The 24,699-nt window shown below is 35.5% G+C and overlaps 1 protein-coding gene across 2 annotated transcripts in view; it reads right to left on the bottom strand.

Annotated features, from left to right (window-relative positions):
- Positions 1 to 2,521: 2,521 nt before the first annotated feature.
- SP4 (Sp4 transcription factor) overlaps positions 2,522 to 24,699 on the bottom strand; it is a 73,533-nt gene continuing 51,355 nt past the window's right edge. The window contains exons 6-7 of one of the 2 annotated variants that reach the window (XR_009505070.1): positions 9,739 to 9,805; positions 5,900 to 5,948 (exon numbers count right to left, since the gene is read on the bottom strand). Coding sequence is in view for 1 of the 2 variants with exons in the window: in XM_059933973.1 (XP_059789956.1) it covers positions 5,701 to 5,948 (248 nt within the window). In the remaining variant the exon portion in view is untranslated. Of the gene's footprint in view, positions 5,949 to 9,738; positions 9,806 to 24,699 lie in introns of both variants that reach the window. The other variant, XM_059933973.1, reaches the window with a different exon arrangement.

Raw genomic sequence — 24,699 nt, 5'->3', positions numbered from 1 at the left:
AGTGTTGGCTGAGCACTGCTTCAACTTTCCTAACTTATTACACCAGTGGTTTTATGTCAACAATCTATGATATTCTGACATAAACTGCAGCAAGATCTTTTTTGACCCACCTCCTAGAGTAATGAAAATAAAAACAAAAATAAACCAGTGGAACCTAATGAAACTTAAAAGCTTTTGCACAGCAAAGGAAACCGTAAACAAGATGAAAAGACAACCCTCAGAATGGGAGAAAATATATGCAAATGAAGCAACTGACAAAGGATTAATCTCCAAAATATACAAACAGCTCATGTAGCTCATTATCAAAAAAACAAACAACCCAATCAAAAAACGGGCAGAAGAGCTAGACATTTCTCTAAAGAAGACATACAGTTGGCCAACAAACACGTGAAAAGATGCTCAACATCACTATTTCTAATAATTCAAATCAAAACTATAATGAGGTATCACCTCACACTAGTCAGAACGGTAATCTTCAAAAAATCTACAAACAATAAATGCTGGAGAGGGTGTGGGGAAAAGGGAACCCTCTTACACTGTTTGTGGGAATGTAAATTTATACAGCCACTATGCAGAACAGTATGGAGGTTCCTTAAAAAACTAAAAATAGAACTATCATATGACCCAGCAATCCCACTACTTGTCATATACCTACAGAAAACCATTAATTCAAAAAGATACATGCACTCCCAATGTTCACTGCAGCACTATTTACAACAACCAGGACATGGAAGCAATCTAAATGTCCATCAACAGAGGAATGGATAAAGAAGATGTGGTACACATACAATGGAATATTACTCAGCCATAAAAGAAACGAAATTGTGTCATTTGCAGAGACGTTGATGGACCTAGACTGTCATACAGAGTGAAGTCAGAAAGAGAAAAATAAATCTCGTATATTAACACATATATGTGGAATCCGGAAAAACGGTAAAGATCACTTATTTGCAAAGCAGGAACAGAGACACAGATGTAGAGAACAAACATATGGATACCAAGGGCAAAGGGCAGGAGGTGGGATGAATTGGGAGATTGGGATTGACATATATACACTATTACGTATAAAACAGGTAATTAATGAAAACCTACTGTATAGCACAGGGAACTCTACTTGGTGCTCTGTGGTGACCTAAATGGGAAGGAAATCCAAAAAAGAGGGGATATACATATATGTACAGCTGATTCACTTTGCTGTACAGCAGAAACTGACACAACAGTGTAAAGCAAATATAATCCAGTTTAAAAAAAAAATCTATGATAAAGTAAAAAGCATTACTTTTTTGGTATTTTCTTTGACTCACTGTTGGCTCCTGGTTCCTGGTTCTGAGTTTGAAGTTCCTAGAAGTCCAAGAATCAAACTGGTACTACCACATAAAAAATTAAAAAAAAAAGAAAAAGTTTACTACTTGCATTATCCCTTTTATACAATATCATCCTGATGCTTCCAAATGTGAAAAAAAAAAAAATCTATGATAAAGTAAAAAGCATTACTTTTTTGTTATATTCTTTGACTCACTGTTGGCTCCTGGTTCCCGGTTCTGAGTTTGAAGTTCCTAGAAGTCCAAGAATCAAACTGGTACTACCACATAAAAAATTTAAAAAAATAGAAAAAGTTTACTACTTGCATTATCCCTTTTATACAATATCATCCTGATGCTTCCAAATGTGAATTTTTCAGATAACTGAAGTATACATTTTTAGTTTGATACAAATCTTTTGAAAAATTTATTCCTTACTAGTCTTGTTTGGCAGAGAATTAATTTAACTGTTTCTTGATTCAGGAATTGTTACGAACACATATTATTACACTAGCCATGTCTTTACCTTAGGGTTTTACTATACAACGCGATCTACCCAAACACTATGTAAGCCTTGATCGCTACAGATTTAAAAAGAATTTTCGGCGTCTTCTGTTAGTAAATCAATGTACTTCCCTGCGTAGATCAATGTACTTCCCTGCTGCCTAACATCCCCTGCCCCTCACTTGGCTGTAGCTAATCTGGCCTGGGTTTGGAAGTCCGATAACTAGTTGTTATAGTAATGTATTCATTATGTCCGTTAAGGTGCTGCATGAGATTTGCAGGGCTCTCCCAAGAGGAAAAGACAATAGCTTCTGCTTATAGACTGTGGCATCTATATACATGGCATACATTGCTTCTTAGTGTTTCTGTAAGCTTAAACAACATCTTAATTATGTTTTCATTTTTAGGTCTTCCTACAATTTCCTAACATTTATCGCTTAAAAATATTTAAGTAAAAAATGTCCCTAAATCAAATTTTAATTTCCATACATGTCTAGAGCAATGGCTACAAATTAACATGAAATTTGAATTGGTGTTCTTTGGCGGTACGTTCAGAGAAATGGTGACCAGATCTTAATACCAGGAATTATGAAGAGTTGCCAATATGTTTTCTAGTGAGAAGCATTTACTTTCCAGTGTTCATCATTATAAAAAGGTTGATAGTTCAAACAATTTATTGCTGTTTTATAGCATACATAATTAAATGAAGAAACATGTTAAACTCAAGGGAATTTTTAATAGGTTACTTGCAATTGTTATTGCAGGCAACAACTTGTACATGATTTTATTTCCAAATCCACAAAAAACAAATTTTATACAAATCAGCACTGTAAAAATGTCAATTACAGCCCCAGAGGCTTTGCTGGCAGAATAATTGTCTAAATTCTAGGATATGGGAAACAGGATTTTTTCTGGACTCTTTTTTTTTTTCTTTTTTTTTTTTTACAAAAAAAAATTTACAAGTGAAATGTTACTACAAAACTTTTTATAAGGAATTTTTGCAAAACATTTACATTTTACCATCAACTATTTCTGTTTTAAAATCATTATGTAGATTTAATACCCTATGCTGCACATCAATTTATGTGGGATGACAACTTAGTGACATGCATAAAAAAACACCACAAGGCATTAAAATGAAGACTTAAATACAAATATTGTTGCAATAAAACAGTTATAAAATTGAAAAATAGGACCTAAACATCATGCTTATCTAAGTTTGACAAATTAACTTTTTCTCCTAGATTACACACTTTTATTACTGCTCTCATGAGAGTGTGATAAATAATGACTTAACATCAAGTTCTAATGTAATCAGCAACACATACACAAACCTAACCAAAGAAAGTATACTGTAAGAAAAAACTATTCTAACACTGGAGTTCTACCATGATAAATACATAGCTTTGCACTGATAATTACAATAAAGAAAAGTTTTATAACAGTGGCAAAGGGAATGAACAGTGAAATGTCATTAAACAAGACTCTACTGCACATCTGTGCCCTATTACTTATAACAGCTATATCCCACTGAGTCAAATAAAGGACACTGAAATTTACGATTCTTATAAGACAGAAGAGTGGATTCAGAATGGTATGCAGAACAGACTTTCAAAAGATTTCTAATTTCAGTGGTGAAATGTGCACCTGCTAACACAAATTAATATATTTTATATGCTATAAAGCTATCCAGATTCAGTTTGTTAAATTTATAATAGGCCTCATTGTTGATTAAAAAATAACTTCGATTTCTGAGGAGCATACATAGGTATGCATTAAAATTGGTTCATGGAATAATGGTGCAGAGAGCTCATACTCGGTATTAACAACAACAAAAAGTGTCACTCTGAGGAAACATGATTCAAACATTACGAAAGTTTCTTTGCATAAAAAAATTTATAGCACTGATTGTGTAGCATAATGATAGATAAAATATATATTTGATGTTTCAGCTCCTATATAATAAAATTAAAATTAATACTACCAAATGCTCCTCTGTACCAAACAAAGCAACAAACTGATTCTGATGTTTTAAAGCCAGATACATCAGTTGTTAAGAGTACGTTAAATAAAATATACAAAACAATTTACAAAATCCAACTAAAATTTAAAGACTTTGTTACAAGTCTACAAAAGCTTTAAGAAACTTGAAATTTATAACCACAGTGTAAAAATTTTTTTTTCCTTTAATCTCAAAGCTTTTTTATACAAACTGAAAGCACAAAAGACCTTCAGTTTTATATAACGCTACAAAGGGCTGGCCTAAAGTGTACATAGTGTAAACAGTGATCATTACAGTATTTCTCCTTCATCAAAAATACAAGAAACATCACAATTTCGGAAGAGAATTCGCATGAGTAGTACTTTTCCTGAAATAATAGGGAATGCACAAGAAAACATACACCTATATTCAAACAATCCCCAAACTAATGGTGTTAATAAACCGAGCAGTTAAAAACTTTAGTTTTCAAATGGTCAATTCCAATTCCATTATAATTCTTTGTAAATATATTTTTAAAATATGAAATATCTTACTAATATTTAAGCTACTGGTATACTCCCAATTTTTTTTATATGAAACTTTTGGCCATCTTTCCTATTAAGACCCTTGTATAAACAATGAAATATTTTTTCTTTAGTCACTTAATTGACTGAAATTATTCTGATTTTTAAAAAATAATTTTTGTTTCATAGTATCACATCTGTTATATATTTGTTAGGCTGTCTTCTTAGGGAAAATTCAGTTATTGGCATAACATAAAGACATGACTGTGTTATAAATTCTTAATCAGCCTCTAACACAGTGCTAGAAATAAAATGGGATTCGCTAATTTTTAGTAAAGAGGAAAACAGAAATTGTAATGCAGTTAAAAGATAATTTTCTGCTGGCCTTAAAAAAAGTGTGATAATTCTTTCTTTGGCTACCAAGTCAAAGCATAAAGAATTTTGCACATTGTCAACATAACTCATATTTACAGAATATGAAACTACAGAACGATTTAAACTCTATGCAAATATTTCCAATATAAACATTTAAAATGAACTTTGTGGTTCAACCTAGGGTTAGGAATATAATCAATCCTAACTTCAAAACCTTACCTGTTAAACTGCCTCATTTTATTTTTCTGAAGCTATTATGAGTTTTGTTTTCCCCCCAGTATTTTCCTAAGGTTTCAATCTAAAAGTTAACCTAAGGTTTAGCTCTAAGTTCCTCTTGTGTCTCCAAATGGAGAAAGTACTTGGACTTCACTGATTGTCTGCATACGCACTACTACAATGTAGTGGTAATAAAGATCTGAGATAGCCTCTCAGATTACTTTTTTGGAACTTACCTAATTCAGCTGTTGAAGAATTTCTAATATTTAGAAAAGACGGCCAAAACTATTTTCAGTTGATTTTCCAAAAATCAAGCTAAGGAAATAAAGTATTATCTCTATCATCAGTTAACTATTTGTTTCCTGTGCTATTGCAAAAAAAAAATAAATCCACATAAATTATTACTGACTGAATTTATAACAAAGTACTTTCAAAGAAAACAAGTCCAATTAAGGTCCAGCCTGCAAACTACTGAGGTCTGTCTTTTTAAACACGTTAACACATGATGTTAAGAAAGGGGAAGATTCAGTTTAAAAATTATGTGATAGATCTCCAAATAACTACAACATATAATATGGAGGAAATACTTTTCTATCTGTTTCCAGTACATCAGTTTGCTTTTTATATTTTTAAAAATTCAACACTTCATGTGCTGACCCAAAATCTTGGAATACTTAAAGAAGCCAAGAATGAAAACATGATTTCCTACTTTGTAATTCACCTGACCAGCCCATTTCCAGATTTTCAAATGTGTGTAAACTTAAGTGCAGCACTAGAGGTCTCTGTTATAAATAAATTTTCAGAATTCTTCCATGTTGGTTGAAACATTGGGAGTTGCTGGGTTTGAATCTTGAGAAATGGCTGCAACTGTGACAATTCTTGGGGAGCCAAGCACCTCTGTTACAGATGAGTCCAGTTCTCCGGAGGTAACAATGGCAAGAGCTGTCCCACCACCTTTCTTATTCTGGTGTGTTTTGACATGTTTGGAGAGATGATCACTCCGCATAAATCTTTTAGAACATTCCGGACATTCAAATCTCTTTTCACCTAAACAGAAAAACAGTAAATGAATAGTAATTCACTTTATCTAAATGAAATTATAATTTAAAATAATTTATCTTCTGGTCATACTATACTTTTGAGTAGTTGCAAAATACTTCATGTTTTTATTTTAAAATGCCATCAAACACACAGTGCAGTACATGACTTTAAAGTCATGATTCTGCTAAGAACTGAAAATAAAAGCTGTTTCCTCAGTTTCCTTATCTACAAAATAAGAGGGTTTCTAACAGATGATCTCAAAAATCTCTTCCAGGTATAACAATACATAATGTTCAAGGCTCATGTCCGCCCTTCCTTAAAAACGATTGTCTAGGTTTTGAATATAATGCCTAGAAGCAGGAAATACCTTAGAACTACTTCAAATAAAATCAGTTAATAATTTTGTAGTGTACTGAGTTTCTTCACAAGGCAAAAATGAGAGTCGGGCTAACACTACATTTCAAATTTAACAGAGTTTTTAGGTCTCGCAGAATTAAGACTATTAGGTTCTGGTACACGGACTGATCCTCATACATTCTCTCTTTAAGTTATAAGATAGTTCTACTGGAACTAACTACTTCTGTATTTAAGAAAAAAGTCCTTTCATTTTTGTGTATAATGGGTGGGGCACATAAAAATTTGGTTAATTGGTATATCGTCACGTTCATAATGGATAAACTATTAGCTTTAGCCCTTCCCTTAAAATTGTTACTTAAGGGAAAGAAGCAATGTTTTCCCAGTCTGATAGTAGAACTTGGATAATAAGAAAATTCAATTCAGCTGACTTATTTTACCTGGCCCTGCTTTTGACTTACTAATAGAAAATCTATAGGTTCAAGTTTGCCCATGTCAGATATTACCCCCTATTCTTTATATGTTTGTTTTATCCAAAAAAAATTGCATTTGAGGTGTCTCATTGAACTTTTCTTTCTCTTTCAGTCTTGAAAAATTAAATGAAAGGATAAATAAATGGTTGAGACAAAATTCTTAAAGACATTAAAAATAAAGGCAGTTAAGGTTTAAGGTAAAACGACTTGCATCTTATGAATGCTAACAGCCAGACAAGGGCTAAAAACAATTATGAGGGTTTATGTTTAGGATCAATCTTGAACTCTTTTATCTTTCAAGTTTCCCATTTTACTTCAAAAGAAAAATTCTAAGTGTACAAATTTAAAAGCTGGAAGAAATTTTAAGGATCTTATTTTACATCTTCATTTTATAGATGAGTAAGCTGGGGCTCAGAAATTAATTAATTTGCTTGGGAATCATACAATTTATTAATATCAGAGCAGAATTCAAGGCACCTGGCTTCTAGTTCAGGCTTTTTGTACTAAATCACCTGTAGTAGAGACCTCTGTTCTTTTACAGCAACAGTGGCCAAGAATAATCAGAAAGAAATCAGGTAGTGATGGCTTGAAGGCACGAGATCATTCAGTAAACACTGAATCAATGGGTGATCAACTTGTACACACTGGCTGTTTAATAAACATTTGTTAGCTGTGATATTCATGAGCTCAGTCATTTTTCAACAAATATTTGTGGAACATCTGTAATGTGCCAGGCACTGGTGATACAAATCTGAACAAGTCAGAGTCTCTGACTTGAAGAAGCTTCCGTTATCTTAAGAGAGTCATTTGTAACCACATGGAGCTACTGGTACCAAATGAGAAAGAAATTCAAGTCCCCTGCTACTCAGCAGCAAACTGTAAGATAAATGAGAAATGATGGGGACATGGTTTGTGTGTGGACTTTCTAGCCTACTCCTAAGAGGTGTGGGTATCCAATTAATTTCAAGCAATGAAAGTTGGCTAGAATCTCAAAATAAGTAAATAATGTTGTACAATTCAACTATCGTTAGGGGAATGACATTTCAGTTTATTAACCTTTTCCACAAAGAAGTGTGTTTTCTGTGGTGTAAGATAATTTCTGAATTTCTTACCTCTTAGCAAACATTCTCATTATACTTTATAATATATGGATACAGGGAGGTACAGGGTTCTTGTACTAACTAAATATACTATAATATCTTTTTTGTATTTATATTTATAATTATTTTAATTATTTTTATAATTATTTTTAGTAGGGTTAATACTTTTTATAATTAATGCAACTAATTATCAAAACTGTTGATATTAGTTACTTACGGTGGGCAAAATGCCCCAATCCCCCACAAAGATGTCTGTGCCCTAATCCCTGGAACTTGTGAATACGTTTTATTACATGGCAAAAGAGATGTAACTAAGTTTATAAAGGTTAACAAAGGGAGAGTGTTCTGAATTATCTGCGTGGGCCCAATCTAATCACATAAGTTCTTAAAAGGAGACCGCTTTCTTCAGCTGGAGTCAGAGAGATGCAGCAAGAGAAATCAGAGAAATCAGAAGTGTGAGAGGAACTTGACCTGCTGTTGCTGGAGGGGTGCCACGTGGAAAGTGTGAGAAGGAACGTGGGTCACCTCCAGGAGCAAACGCCAGCCCCACTGCCACCCTGCTGACAGGCAGCAAGAACACAGGGACCTAGGCACTACAACAGCAACCGCTAAATCTGGCTGACAGCGTAAGTCTGGAAGCAGATGCTCCCCCAGGGCCTCCGGGAGGGAACACAGCCCAGCCAACACCTTGATCTCACCTTTGTGAGAGGCTAAGCAGAGGACCCCGGCTGAGCCTACTAGGACTTCAGACTTAAACAGTGATATAAAAATGTGTGTTGGGGCTTCCCTGGTGGCGCAGTGGTTGAGAATCTGCCTGCCAATGCAGGGGACACGGGTTCGAGCCCTGGTCTGGGAAGATCCCACATGCCGCGGAGCAACTGGGCCCGTGAGCCACAACTACTGAGCCTGCGTGTCTGGAGCCTGTGCTCCGCAACAAGAGAGGCCGTGACAGTGAGAGGCCCGCGCACAGCGATGAAGAGTGGCCCCCGCTCGCCGCAACTAGAGAAAGCCCTCGCACAGAAACGAAGACCCAACACAGCCAAATAAATAAATTAATTAAAAAAAAAAAAGTTTCTGTGGTGTCTGTCCTGTGGAAAGCACAGACAAATACAACTCACATAGTGCCTAGCCAAAAAGATATAGATTTAAAGCACAAGAGGGCCAAAACAATTTACTAGAATAATGAAACAAACAAACAAAAAAAAAGTGTGTTGTTTTAAGCTCTTAAATTTGTGGTAGTTTGCTGTGGGAGCAATAGAGAACTGATAGTTATATAAGATATAGTCTTGAAAAAGGTAAAGCCTAATTAAAAAAATTACAGCTGATCTGTTACACGGATCAAGATCCGTGAAATATCTGCATCACAACTACAAAAGCATAACAAGAAGAAATTCCAAATTTTATTTCTCTAAGAAAATCTCAAGGATGTAAGCAAAATGATTTTGGTTTAATATACTGAATATAGAAAAAAAATTGCTCATTTCACCTATATTATTAATAAAATGCCAAGCTGTATTACACAACTATTAAAATATGGTAGTATTTTAAAAGGATTTAAGTAGAAGATTCATATTTAGAAATTATGTAGATTATTTCCTAACATGATATTAACAGTAATTTCTCTCAGAAGAAAAATTTGCTGAGATTTTCAAATGGAATCATAGACTTGAAAGGAAAAATGGAACTAAATCAGATCTTTTAAGCTTTATGTATTTGAGGTACCCATCAAGAGCCAATTATCTAGCTGCCATAGTTCTGCCTATAATCTCATTTTCAAAGTGTTATCCTCAAACTTAAGCTAATATAATATATAAAACACACTTTATGGATTATTGATGTTATTTCTAAGTTTGTCATTTGATAACATACCTGCATATTTATCAATTAAAATAATTTCAGGAGTGAACTGAGGGACTATATTAGCTTCCAAGGGCTACTATAAAAAAAGAAAAACAAAAAATCACAAACTGGGTGGCTTAAAAACAACAGATATTCACTCTCTCACAGTTCTGGAGCTAGATGCCCAAAATCAAGGTGTCAGTAGTGCAATGCTCCCATCAAAGGCTCTAGAGAAGAATCCTTCCTTGCCTCGTCCTAGCTGCTGGTGACTTCGGGCAATCCTTGGCATTCATCGGCTTGTAGGTGCAGCTCTCCAATCTTTGCCTCTGTCTTCACATGGCCTTTTCCCCTGTGTCTCTGTGTCTTCTCCCTTTCTTACATGGATGCCAGTCATTGGATTTAGGGTTCACTAGGTCCTAATCCTAGGCACTAGGCATAGTATGACTTCATCTTAATTCATCTCATCTGCAAATAACTATTTCCCAAGAAGGTCACATTCAGATACTGGGGATTAGGACTTAAACATATCTTTCTGGGAGACACAATTCAACCCACTACAGGGACATTTTTAAATGTCTGGCATTTGTTACAGCTAAGTAAAAGACACACCCTTTGCTCAATGAATAACTTCAACTAAACGTCCATTTGTAGCACATATACAATTTCTTACCAGACTTTTATATGTAACTCACTCTACAGAAATCATATTTTGATTTGTTCTAAAAAACCTCATTATTCAAACTGAGAAACTTGTAGTCCCTGGATCCCTCCAATGTCTATCAGGAGGGACCTAACAGTACCTCCTGGACACTCTCCCTTACCTACTCAGCCTAGAATATCTAAATGAATATTTTCATAAGTACACTCAATTCTCCTCTATCATTACCTGTGGATAAAAGCAAATTAAAAGGGGGAGGAATGATAATTTGAGAGAAGTTATGTGGCTTAAATTTTCTTGAAGGAGAAGACAGAGTAAGGGGAAGTTAACTGGGAGTGACAAGGGAATTAAGAAGAAGACTTAAGGAGGTTTAGGTAATTGCTAAGGTAATGAGGAAGCTGAAAAAAAGAATAAGATTGATAGGCTGTTCTGAGAGACTGGCTGAGATTTGAGACCATAAATTTGTAGATATCAAATGTGCATCATGAGTAATTTTTCATTTCTTCCTTCAGCAATTATCTACTCAAATATAGAAGCCCTTTGGTCATTTCATTATAAACACTTTTTCAAAAGGCAATCTTATCTACTCTAATGGTTTTAACTATCATCTATAAATGGATGGGTACATCAAGATCCAGATTCCTAAACTATGAATTTAACATCTCCAAGATGTGCCATAGAAAGCATCATCACTCAAAATGTCACAAACAGAACTCATTAACTTTCCAGTCCTTATAATTCTCAGAAATAAAGGGGAAAAGTCCCCCAAACTATGAAAGAGGTAATGTCAGTAAACATGGTGATCTCCAAGAATCCACTCCTCTGTGAAAGGAATCAGAAACTGGGAGAAAACAATCAAATCAACCCTTTCAGACTCTGGAAATTAATCAAGGCTTCCAGTAACTCAGGGAGTGTTTAATAAAGAAAATGGCTGAATCTTGGTAAGAAGAGCAAGTTTTGTGGTGTTTTAACTTGCCTAGTTCCATTTTCTACTCCCCAGCAGCCTGGTAGTCACCAGAGGGAACAGAACAGAGCTGGAGCCCTTTCAAAACTTCTTTCCCAAAGAATCATCATTGTTTCTTTGGAGGACCCCACTTAAAATACTTTTGTATTTAACTTTCCTTGGAAGTACCCCAATGCAAAAAGTCTTCTTCCAGGGGTAGAGAAGGGCATGTGTTTGTCTAAAACAATTATAGGAAAGTGTTTTAACTTCATGGATGTCCAAAACAATGAATAATACTTGGGCCAAACAATAAACAGACTAAACAAAAAGCTTAAAAGAAAAAGTTGACATACTCCTTGGAATCTAAAAGGCCACATACATGCTTAGGGCTGTGAGTCTACTCAGGAAAGGGCTGAGAAGAACCAAACTCTCACTTATGCCTATCCTTTGAGGCTCTGCAAAAGCAGAAAGTGAAGGCTATGGTAGCATTGTCAACTGTCTGACTGAGTGTTGATGGGGGCCCCAACATGCACACAAAGCCTTCTCAGCAAAGAGGGAGAGATTTATTGGTCCTAGGTTTTTAAAAGAAAGAATATTTGAAGAAATGATGGCTGAAAACTCCCTAAATTTGATGAAAAACATTAATATACACATTGAAGAAGCTCAGTTAACTTCAAGTAGGTTAAATGAAAAGAAATTCACACGGAGACACAATAATCAAACTGTTTAAAGTGAAAAACAAAGACAGACTCTAGAAGGCATCAAGAGGGAAGTGACTCATCATCTACAAGGGATCATCATTAAGAAAAAAGCTGATTTTTTTCATCAGAGATCATGGAGGTGTGAAAGCAATGGGATGATATATTCAAAGAGATAAAAGGAAAAAACCTGTCAATCAAGAATTCTATATACAGAAAAACTATCTTTCAAAAATAAGGAGAAATTAAGATGTTCCCAGATTAATAAAAACTGAAGGAATCTGTCACTAGCAGATCTGCACCTATAAGAAATACTAAAGGGAGTCCTTCAGGCTGAAATGAAAAGACACTAGATGATAACTGGAATACACATGAAGAAATAAAGAACACCAGGTAAAGTAACTACATAGATAAATATAAAAGACAGTATTTTTTACTCATTTTTCCCCTATCTAGTTTAAAACAAAACTGCATAAAACAGTAATTACAAATCTGTGTTGATGGGTACAATATACAAAGATGTAATTAGTAAAAAAAACAGCAGAAGTGGAGGCAGAGCTATGTAGGAGAAAAGCTTTTGCATGCTATTGAAATAAAGTTGGTATTAATCCAAACTAGACTGTTACAAGATGTGAACTGCAATCCCCAAAGCAGGCAACCACTAAGAAAATAACTTAAAAAAAATACATACATACATATGTATATATATGTTATATATAAATATATATATGTACACATATATACATACACATACATATATTAAAAGAAATTACAAGGTAATTAAAATAACACATAAGCAATATTTGTTTAACACAAACTGTCAATAATGGAGAAACACAGGAACAAAAAAGATAAAAGACATGAAGACAAATAGAAAACAAATATCAAAATGGCAGAAGTCCTTAGCAGTAATTGCATTAAACATGAATGTATTAAATTTACGCTCCAATCAAAAGGCAGAAATTGACAGAATGGATTAAGAAAAAACATGATACAACTATAGGCTTTCTAGCAGAGGCTCACTTTAAATTCAAAGACAGGAATAGGCTAAAAGTAAAAGGACAGAAAACTGATATATTGTGCAAATAGAGAGTCGGAATGGCTACATTAATACTAGAACAATAAGATAAAAATTACTACTAGAGACAAGGAAGGATACTTTATAACAATAAAAGTGTCACTCCACCAAGAAGATATAACAATTAGAAACATATATGTACCTAACAACAGAGCCCCAAACCATAAGAAGCAAAATCGACAGAATTGAAGGGAGATACACAATTCTACATTATACCTATCCCTTTCCCGTATTCTCCATTTCAACTGGTAGTAGTCATCATTGGTACCTTTCATCTCTTTTCTCACATCTAATTAATCACCAAGTCCTGTCAATTTTATTACACAAACATCTCTTAAACTGGTCCCAAATATACCCTACAACTTCTGTTTTAGTTGGTATCTTACCAAAAGTCCTTACTGTCTTTGATGATTGGTCTCAAAATTATTCCCTATAAATTTATCCTCCATACAAATACTAAATGGTCTAAAAGAAAAAGGTGACCACCTGATTATCTGTTGAAAACTTTCAATGGTTCCTCATTTCCTATGGCTGCAGAAAAAAACAAAATCAAATAGTACATAACATCCACTGACCTCTGCCTACCTTTTCTGTTTTATCTATTGCCACAAATATCATGGTTCCCAAACACTGAACTGCTTGTAGGTTCTGACATATCATACTTTCTTTCTTGTATGAATTAGATTCTAGTCCAGGTGACTCTGCTCCACCTCCCAGTCATATAATTTTAGGCAACTTCTCTCTCCAATTCTTGGTTTCTTCATTTTTAGCTGGGAATAACAGAAATACCTATTTCATGTTATTGCTCTAAGGATAAAATGAGAAAATGGATTTTAAAAAAGCATTTAGAAACCCAGAACACTGAAGGGGATCAGATATGTTAACGACTACTGTTATTGCCTGTCTGAATTTGTTTACTCTACTGCTTCCATGGCTCATTCTTCCCCATTACTAAATAACTCAACTTGGCTCAAGGAACTAAGTTTGAGGCCTTGATAAAGAAGTCAATCAACCTCTTAAGACTTAAGTTTAGTCCTTATTTATAAAATGATGGAATTGCAGAAAATCATTTTCAGGAGTCCCTCTGGCTCTAACTCCTATCATTCTTGATAAAGAGACATGTTGCATGACATTGAGGCATATGCATGAGGCTGAGCAAGAAATTCTTTGGATTGTTAAAATAAAAATAAACTAGAAAATCTCTCTCCCTTTTTAGACTGCAATTTCGTAAAGATAAGAGTTGTCTCACACTTCTGAAAATGCTTTAATTTACACACAGTAAAATTCATTCTTTCTGCTACATAGTTCTATGAGTTTTGATAAATGCATTAAGTCATGTAGCTATCCCCAAAATTCAAATGTAGAAGAACTGCTGTCACTTCCAAAAATTCCTTCATGATGTCTCTTCAGTCAAACTCCCTCCTCCATCACACACTAGAAAACACTGATCTGTTCACCTTTTGTATAGTTTTGATTTTTCTATTACATCATACAAATGGAATCATTCAATAGGTAGCCTTTTGATGCTGGATGCTTTCACTTAGCATAATGCATCTGAACTTCATCCATGTGGTTGTGTGTATTAATAATTCATTCCTCTACGCTGGGGAGGAGTACTCCAATGTATGGATATACCACAATATTTCATCCATTCACCAGTTGAAGGACACTTGGGGTGTTTCCAGTTTGGGTGATTATAAATAAATCTGCCATATATATTCAAAGCTGGGGTGAATACTTGGGAGTGGATGCAAGGTCATATGGTTAAGTGTATGTTTAACTTTTATAAGAAAATTCCCAAATGTGTTCCAAAGGTGCTGTGTCATTTTGCATTCCCACCAGCAAGGAAATTCCAGTTGCTCTGCAATCTCCCCGGTACTTCTAATTGCCAGGGCTTTGGTGTTCTTGTTTTTTATTTTAGCCATTCTAATAGGTGTATACAGGTATACTGTTGTGGTATTAACTTGCATTCCCCCAAATAAAAGATGTTGAACATCTTTTTAATTTATTTATTTATTTATTTATTTTTGGCTGTGTTGGGTCTTCGTTTCTGTGCGAGGGCTTTCTCCAGTTGCGGCAACCGGGGGCCACTCTTCATCACGGTGCACGGGCCTCTATCGCGGCCTCTCTTGTTGCGGAGCACAGGCTCCAGACGCGCAGGCTCAGTAGTTGTGGCTCACAGGCCTAGTTGCTCCACGGCATGTGGGATCTTCCCAGACCAGGGCTCGAACCCGTGTCCCCTGCATTGGCAGGCGGATTCTCAACCACTGCGCCACCAGGGAAGCCCTAAACATCTTTTCATGTGCTTATTTGCCACATGTATAATCTGTTTAGTGAAGTGTCCAGATCCTTGGCCAATTTTTAAAAAGTGTACTGTTGTTCACATACTGTTGAGGTTTGAGAATTCTTTATATATTCTAGATAAAAGTACGTTGTCAGATGTATGATTTTCAAATATTTCCTTCCAGTGTGTGTCTGGTGTTTTCAGAATTTTTTCACAGAGCAAAAGTTTTTAGTTTTTATGAAATCCAGTTTATCAATTTTTCTTTTATGGATTGTACTTCTGATGTTGTATTAAAAACGTTGGTCTAACCTCAGGCCACAAAGATTTTATCCTACATTTAAAAGGTTTTACAGTTTTAGGTTTAGATTTAGATCTGAGTGATTTTGAGTTAGTTTTATAAAACATGTGAGGTATGCAGGTCAAAGTTTCTTTTTTGCATGTGGCTGTCCAACTCTGCCACATTTTGCTGCTGAGAACTTCTGCCTTTCCTTTTATTGTAAGCATGCTTACCTTTACTCCATGGATGATGGTTATAATATCTGCTTTGAAGCAGATACACATTTCAGTTCACATGAAAAGTTCTATCTTGCCTTCTTTGGTCAGTAGTTCCAATATTAATTTATTTTCAAAGATCTTATTATGCTCTTTGGGTCTGCCCAGCACATGCTAGGAATTAGGTGATGGTTTGTAAGACAGTTCAGTCTCTGAGGCCCCTGCTATGGTTCTTTGGGGCTGTTCTGTGCATGTGCAGAGGTGAGGGTGAGTCCAGAACTTACTTTGTTCCATTCACAAAATTGAGGATCACCTTTTACAGACCTCTCCAAACTTTCCCTCATACTCTCCAACCCCCAGTGTCCCTTTTCCTGGTTTCTCTGGCCAGAAAGCCAGAATTCTTGAGGCTTCGTTTATTGTCCTGCACATACATTATGACTGGCATTGCCTTCAGAGTGAAATGACAAGAGAGAAAAATAAGTGATTCCCCTCACATTTGCTGGAAAACAAGGGCTCAGTATTTCCTGGTCCCTCTAACCAGAGAGGGTATTTTCTCAAGTTTTTAGTTGCTTATGCTGCCACTACTACAGTGCAACTTACAAGCAGGGCTGCCCTTGGAGTACAGGGCCCCTTTTCTCAGTTCTCTTGACAGATATACATGGTTTCTCCTAGAGTGTTTGCTGCCTACACCTGCTATTCAGTGCCCACAGAGCCAACGCTGGGAGAACAAAGAGGGAAAAAAATCCTGTGAAACTCACTTGTGTTATGCATTGTTATACAAATTTGATTGTAACAAATTTCTTCAAATTAGGATAGAGATTATCAAGGAAGAGGATATATTCTAGAAGAGAGCCAATCTCTCTTTTGCAGAACTCTGTAGAAGTCCGGAACTCAAAATAATGGGAGGGAGACATGGAACAAAAAACAGTAAATTGAAGCCTATACATGGAATATTAGCCCTACTATCAAAAAATTCGGGCAAAATATTTGAGAATTTGTATCTAAAGAAATGTGATCCCACACTGTATTACTATATATTGATAATTAGGTATCTTCCAATATAACACACAGCGCTCCTATCCAATTTCCTAAAAAGAAAGCCACCAGCTCATAATGATTTCACAATCTTATACTTAAACGTATTCATCAATCATCATCTTCATCATCATCATCATCATCATCATCATCATCATCATCTATTTGAACAAAAGCCAGGGATCACTGGACAGTGCAGGTAAACCTACAACCTCAGAAAATAGATACAGACAAAAAAAAAAAAGACCCTGGAGGAAATAAGAGACTTCCAGTAAGCTCCTGCATTTATACAAGAAGAAGAAGATGCAATAAAAAAAGAAACAATAAAAAGCACTCTTGGAAATTAAAAAACAATTCAATAGAAATATTTGAAGCTAAAGTTAAGGAATCTCATTGAAAATATAAGAAAAAGGTAAAAAGACAAAAAAGAAAAAAGCTGTAAAAAAAAAAAAAAATCAACATAGGGAGTCCAACATACATCTAGTAAGAATCCCAAAGGAACAAAAACTAAAAAGGGGAAAATGAGCGACTTCCCTGGCGGCGCACTAGTTAAGAATCTGCCTGCCAATGGCGAGCCCTGGTCCGGGAAGATCCCACATGCCATGGAGCAACTAAGCCCGTGTGCCACAACTACTGAGCCTGAGCTCTAGAGCCTGCAAGCCACAATGCAGCCAAAAATAAATAAATAAATAATTTTAAAAAAACAATTAAAAAAAAGGGGGGGGGGGAGAATGAGAGATTGGGTGTGGGGTGGCGAGGGAGGACCCAGAGTTGAAGAGTCCAACTAGAACTGCACCATAAATGAAAACCTATGCTTACATACATAATTATGAAACTAATAGAATACCAAAGATTAAAAGAAAGCTCTTACAGTTATAAAACACAGGATGAGGGCATGTCAAAAGGACAGAGGAGGCAATCTGAAACAACTTTCAATGGCCAAAAATAGAACAAAGTGAGCAAGATACGGAATATAGGAATACCTGGTTTTATCATACTTTGCTTTACTGTGCTCTGCAAATATTGTTTTTTACAAATTGAAGGTTTGTGGCAAAACTGCATCCAGCAAGTCTATCAGCACCGTTTTTCCAACAGCGTCTGCTCACTTCATGTCTTTGTGTCACATTTTGGTAATTCTCACAATATTTCAAACTTTTCCATTATTTTATATTTGTTACGCTGATCTGTGATCACTGAGCTTTGATGTTACAACTCACTGAAGGCTCAGATGATGATTAACATTTTTTTGGTAATAAAGTATTTTTTAATTAAGGTATGTATATTATTTTTTTAGATGTAATGCTACTGTACACTTAACAGACTACAGTATAGTGTAAACCTAACTTTTACATGCACTGGGAAACCAAAAAATTCGTGTGACTGGCTTTACTGAGATATTCACACTTCATCGAGGTGGTCTGGAACCAAACCCGGAATATCTCTGAGATTTGCATGTAACGGGATTGGATCATAACTCTATAAATAAATACTCATGAATCCATACCATAGTGGTAAAAATAAATGTCTGAATAAACAAATAATTGGGGAAGAAGGTATAGATCGATCTTCCTTATGTAAGAGTCACAACTAAAAATTGTACAAACAGTGAGGGAAACAGAAAATGACCTTTAGTACATCACAGTAACATCACACAGAACATCACATTGCATCTGCAGGCAAGATACAGGTGGGCGGGGCGATGCACCACACCAGCAAGAAAGTCGCCACGGACTCTGACATCCCACGGACTCTGACATCCCACGGACGATATCAAGCGTCCCCCGCCCTTAATGGTCCCAGTCGTTTCTGCACTGGTCGCAGGAGGTGTAGGAGGGACTTGGGGACACCCAGAAGAGCTGGATATGGACTCAGTGACCTTTGAGGATGTGGCTGTGAACTTCATCCTGGAGGAGTGGGCTCTACTGAATCCTACACAGAAGAAACTCTACAGAGATGTAATGCAGGAAACCTTCAGAAACCTGGCCTCAGCAGGAACAAAATGGAATGATGATGACATTGAAGAGCAGTACAAAAACCATGGGGGAAAACCAAGAAATCATATGACAGTGAGATTCTCTGAGCATAAAGACAGTAGTCCACGTGGAGGAAACTTCAACCTTACTCCACCTCTCGATCAGAACAAGAAAACTCCTGGATTAAAACCATGTGAATGCAGTGTATGTGGAAAAGTCTTCATGCATCATTCATCTCTTAATAGACACATGAAATGTCACATTGAACACAAACCTCAAGATTTAAAAAAAATATGATCGGGGCTGTATAATACATATAAATGTAAGGAAAGTGGGGAAGTTTACAAATATTACAGTTCCTTACAGAGGCACAAAAGAACTCACACAGGATAAAAACTGTATGAATTCCAGCAATGTGGAAAAAGTTTCAGTAATCATCAAGGTTTCCAAACACATGAAAGAGTTCACTCTGGAGAGTAGCCCTATGAATATAAGCAATGGGGTAAAGGTTTATGTTCTCAAAAAGGTTTCCAAAAACACGAAAGAGATCAACACTGGAGAAAAACCCTATGAATGTAAGGAATGTGAGGAAGCATTCATTAACCCCAGTTCTCTTCAAATACATAAAAGGAGTCACAGGGGAGAGAAACCGTATGTGTATAAAACATATTGTAAAGCATTTAGTATTCCCAGATAGCTTCAAGAACATCAAAGAACGCATACTGGAGAAAAACCCTATGAATGTAAAGTATGTGGGAAATCCTTCGCTTCCACTTACGTTCAAGTGCATGAAAGAGCTCACACTGGACAGAAACCCTATCAATGTCAGGAATGTGGGAAAGCCTTCGTTTGTCCCTCAGGCATTTGAAGACACAAGAGACTGCACACTGGAGAGAAACCATATAAATGTGAAGAACGTGGGAAAGCATTCAATAATCCCAGTTCTCTTCACATACATGAAAAGACTCACTAGAGAGAAACCATATGTGTGTAAAACATGTTCTAAAGCATTTAGTATTCCCAGATATCTTCGAAAACATGAAAAAACCCATACTGGAGAAAAACCCTATGAATGTAAAATATGTGGGAAAACCTTCAGTTCCACTTATGCTCAAGTGCATGAAAAGAATTCACACTGGAGAGAAACCATATAAATGTGTAGAACGCGGGAAAGCATTTATTATTCCCAGTTTTCTTCAAACACGTGAAAGGACTCACACTGGTGAGAAACCGTGTGTGTGTAAAATATGTTCTAAAGCATTTCGTTTTTCCAGTTCTCTTCAAAAACATGAAAGAACTCATACTAGAAAAACCCTATGGCTGTAAAATAAGTGGAAAAACTTTTGCTTCCACTTATGTTCAAGTGCATGAAAGAACTCATGCTGGAGAGCAGCCTTATGAATGTAGGAATGTGGGAAAGCCTACATTTCTATCTTAGGCATTCAGAGACACATGCATACTACAGAGAAACCATGTAAATATGAAGAATGTGGGAAAACCTTCTCTGATCTCTCTACTTTGCAAAAGCATGAAAGGGTTCACTAGATAATAAATCTAGTTTTTAAAAAGCCTAGGAAAGACTTCAGTGGGCCCACATACTTGTATGTGAAAAGTCTCATGAGAAACAAATATAAATGTCAGTAACATGAGGTAACTTGTTGGAAAGTAATCCAAGAATAATGTTTTAGAAAATCTTCAATATAAAAGACTTGTTATAAAAGTTTATAAATATGTGTGTTTACTAAGGATCTTTATGAAAGTACCTTTCTTGACATTGGATTTGTACTAGTTACCTTCAAAAATGAATATTTAGGTGAGGTAATTCTGGAAGTCATCTTTTAATAATAGTTCATAAGGTTAAAAGAGAGCAATTTTTCCTTTAATCAGATGATATTTTCTCTTTCCAATTTTAAGTCTGTTGGACCTATGGGTGGTTGAAGTGTACTTCTTTTTTTTTTTTGACATCTTTGTTGGAGTGTGGTTGCTTTGCAGTGGTGTGTTGGTTTCTGCTTTGTGACAAGGTGAATAGGCTGTACATATACATATATCCCCATAAAGTGTAGTTCTAATATGCAATTAGGCTTGGTATTTGTTGGGATTTTCCTACTGGCCTTGGGTGGCAGTTCTCAGATATCCTTAATCTATTATATATACTGTACCTTTATTACAGAAAGATCTTTTTGGAGGAGTGGTGAGTACAGGAGACTTTTTCCATTTTCCCTACTATTAAATACTTGGAATAATTTTTTCTGTATGGCCAGGTTGTCAAAGGGTGTACATTCACATAAATTATGTTTTTCCATTTGCTTCTTCATTCCTTCTGACTGGTGTTTGGTGAATAGACTTTGAAGAAGAGAGGCTTGTGACAGGACAAAAAAATCTAGAGTTGGAGATATCCTGCCTATGAGTAATATTAGGACCTACATTTTCCACAATCTATCCCCTTTGTGGTTCCATGTTAGAATTCACCAATAGCGTCACCTGTGTGCAATTTAAAGGCAGATGAGAAGGCATACTTCAGATTTTGGAGCCACCATGCTGGGAGAGAGACAGATACATAGAAGGTTCGAGGACACCACCTTTCATCCTATTTTCCAGATTCTGTGCCTTTGTATTCAAGAGTATCCTCAAAACCACCACCAGCTGTTTGATTCCTATTATCAGAAGTGTAGTTTTCCTCTGATGTCTTTACAATTCTACATCAAAATCTGTCAGAGTTTGAATTTTTCTGTGAGGTCTCCTGTGTCCACTTGGAAAATAATTCAGAATTTCATGGTTGGGAGTTTTGTCAGATTACCCTTCTGTAGATTTATAGCTTCATCATGTCTAATTTGTGTAGGAAACACCTTTTGCTGTTAACATTGTTAGTATGTTTTCCTGATTCACCATGACATTCACAATGGTGCAGCGATAAACAAGGACATGGGAGTTTGCTGCACTGTGCAGTGGCTGCCTTGACCCTCTCCTTCTATGTGAGAATAAGCCCCTTCCTCATATCAGGAAAAGTATGGGTGCTTTCTGTTACTTGTAGCTGAATATAATCTGTTTCCCGTTACGTTTGACTGTACATGATTAAAAGTCTGTTCATTTTTTGGTGAAAGAAATGATTCTGTAGTTGTTTCAGAGAGATATTTTATCAACTCTTTCCTAAGCTTTCGTATGCTAACAAATATTGTGGTTTTTATTTCCTCAGAAACTATATTAAAATACCCATTATAATTATGGATATTCAGGAAAAAAAAAGATACAATGAGGAATGCTAAAAGTGAAAATAGTGTTTTCTTTAAAGAGAAAGAGAACATTTGTGCAGACTCAAAAAATCTCTAAAATATTTACTAATTACTGTGGTTGTGTTAAAGTCCACAAATTCTTTGATACTCCTCCCTCTAGGAGGTGGAGCTTAATTCACTTCCTCTTGAATATTGAATGGACTTAGTCAGTTGCTTCTAATAAACAAAATATGGAAAGGAAAAAAGAAAAACTTCACAGTGGAGATACCTGGCAAACATTATCTTAACTAATTCATCAAGGTTAACATCACCAATAATAAGACATACTGACATCATGTACTCCCTGATATGATGCGATTAGAAGGATAATAATGTCTGTGATATTCGTCCCAGCAACAATTCATAACCTCAATGTAATCATGAGATAATATCAGACAAACCCAAATTGAGGGATATTCTACAAGATACTTAACCTTTAAGTGTCAAGGTATGACAAGACCAGGAAACAAAAAGAGGAAATTTCACAGACTGCAGGAGACTAAAGAGTCATGACAAATAAATGCAATGTGGTACTCTGGACTGAATCCTGGAATAGAAAAAGTATATTTGTAGGGAAGCCTGTAGTTTAACTGATAGTATTGTACCAATGTTAATTTCTTAACATTGTGTTATGGAAGACATTAGTTATAGAGGAAGCTGGGTGAAGGGTATTTGAGAACTCTCTATATTATCTTTGCAACTCCTCTGTAAGTATAAAATTACTTCAAAATAAAAGAGTTATAAATAAATAAAATAAATAAGTTCCCTAAAGCTGAAGGGGTAAAATTAGGTCACCTACAAAAAGATATGAGAAGAGGAACAATGAACTTATTAGTAAAACAGATGCAAGAAGACAACACAGCAGTGCCATTAATGTTTCAAATGAATATAATTTTCAACCTAGAATTCTGTATTAGCCAAACTATCAATTAAGTGGAAAAGCAAAATAAAGGTATTTTCAAACAAATTTACTTCTGTATGCCTTTTTGTAGGAAGCATTTCAGAATGTTTTCCAGAAACCAAGGGAATAAACTGAGAAAGCTGAAGATGTGAGATCTTGAGAACACTGGATCCAAACCAATAGAGCAGGGAAGAAAAGTCTCAGGATTACAGCTGTGCAGCAGCCCTAGACAGGAATCAATCAGTGTTTGATCGGAAAGCTGGAGTACTCCAGGAATAAGGAGAAACCTGATGGAGTTGATACTTTTCTTGAAAAGTTAAAATAACAAGAGGAGGTAATAAAGTTAACCAATGCAAAGGGGAAGAAGGCAATTTGAAACTTCAGGAAAACAAAAACAAAAACAAAAACTACACAGGAAAAGGACAGGTAATCACAGTCCATTACTTAATGTAATTATTATTTATTTACTAATTTTCAACTTTAAGAACTAAGCTATGAAAAAAAGGAGGCAGTGGTTATTAAAGAAAATGTAAGCATTTTAACATCAAGAGAAAGAGAAGAGATAGTAAAAGTTTAGGTGAGAGAAGTTAAAAGGTGAAAGGGATGGAAACTGAAGGACAGACATGGTAATACGGTATCACAGAGTGGTGAGTCATGAGACAACATTTGGCCTGCACACAGTTAAAGAAAAAATTCAATGTCATTGATGGTGTAAAGTCAGGTAAATTATTTTGGGGGGAGTGCTGATTTCTGTCAGTTTACAACTGAGTGTTCATTTTTTTAAATTGAAGTATGTTGATGTGTAATATTGTATAAGTTATAGGTGCACAATATATTGATTCACAATTTTAAAAGTTATATTTCATTTATAGCTATAAAATATTGGCTATATTCCTCATGTTGTACAATATATCCCTGTAGCTTATTTTATACCTAATAGTTTGTACCTCTTAATCCCCTACCCCTAAATTGTACCTACCCCCTTCCCTTTCCCTACTGGTAACCACTAGTTTGTTCTCTGTATCTGTGAGTCTGTTTTTAAAAAATTATAGTCACTAGTTTGTTGCATATTTTAGATTCCACATATAAGTGATATCATACAGCATTTGTCTTTCTCTACCTGACTTATTTCACTTCATGTATTGATCGACACTTAGGTTGCTTCCATATCTAGGCAACTGTAAATCATGCTGCTATTAACATTAGGTTGCATGTATCTTTTCAAATTAGTGTTTTTGTTTTTTTTTCGAACATATACCCAGGAGCAGAATTGCTTGGTCATATGGTAGTTCTACCTCTAGTTTTTTGAGAAACCTCCATATTGTCTTCCAGAGCAGCTGCACCAATTTACAGTCCCACCAAGAGTGTACAAGGGTTCCCTTTTCTCCGCGTCCTCACCAACATTTTTTATTTGTATTCTTTTTGATGATCGCCATTCTCACAGGTGGTTTTGATTTGCATTTCCCTGATGATTAGCAACACTGAGCAGCTTTTCATGTGCCTACTGGCCATCAGTATAAGCATATTATATAGGTATGCACAGCCATCACAGGATGAATAAAAATGTAAAAATAGTTAAAAGATTAAACATGATTTTCTCCAGGGAGCAGATGCAGTGGGCCAAAGAGTCTGCTTAACAATCCAAGCTCTTCTACATGAT

The sequence above is a fragment of the Balaenoptera ricei genome, chromosome 9, assembly GCF_028023285.1.
Source record: "Balaenoptera ricei isolate mBalRic1 chromosome 9, mBalRic1.hap2, whole genome shotgun sequence".
NCBI classification, from domain to species: Eukaryota; Metazoa; Chordata; class Mammalia; order Artiodactyla; family Balaenopteridae; genus Balaenoptera; species Balaenoptera ricei.
This window is presented reverse-complemented; position numbering and strand designations above follow the sequence as displayed.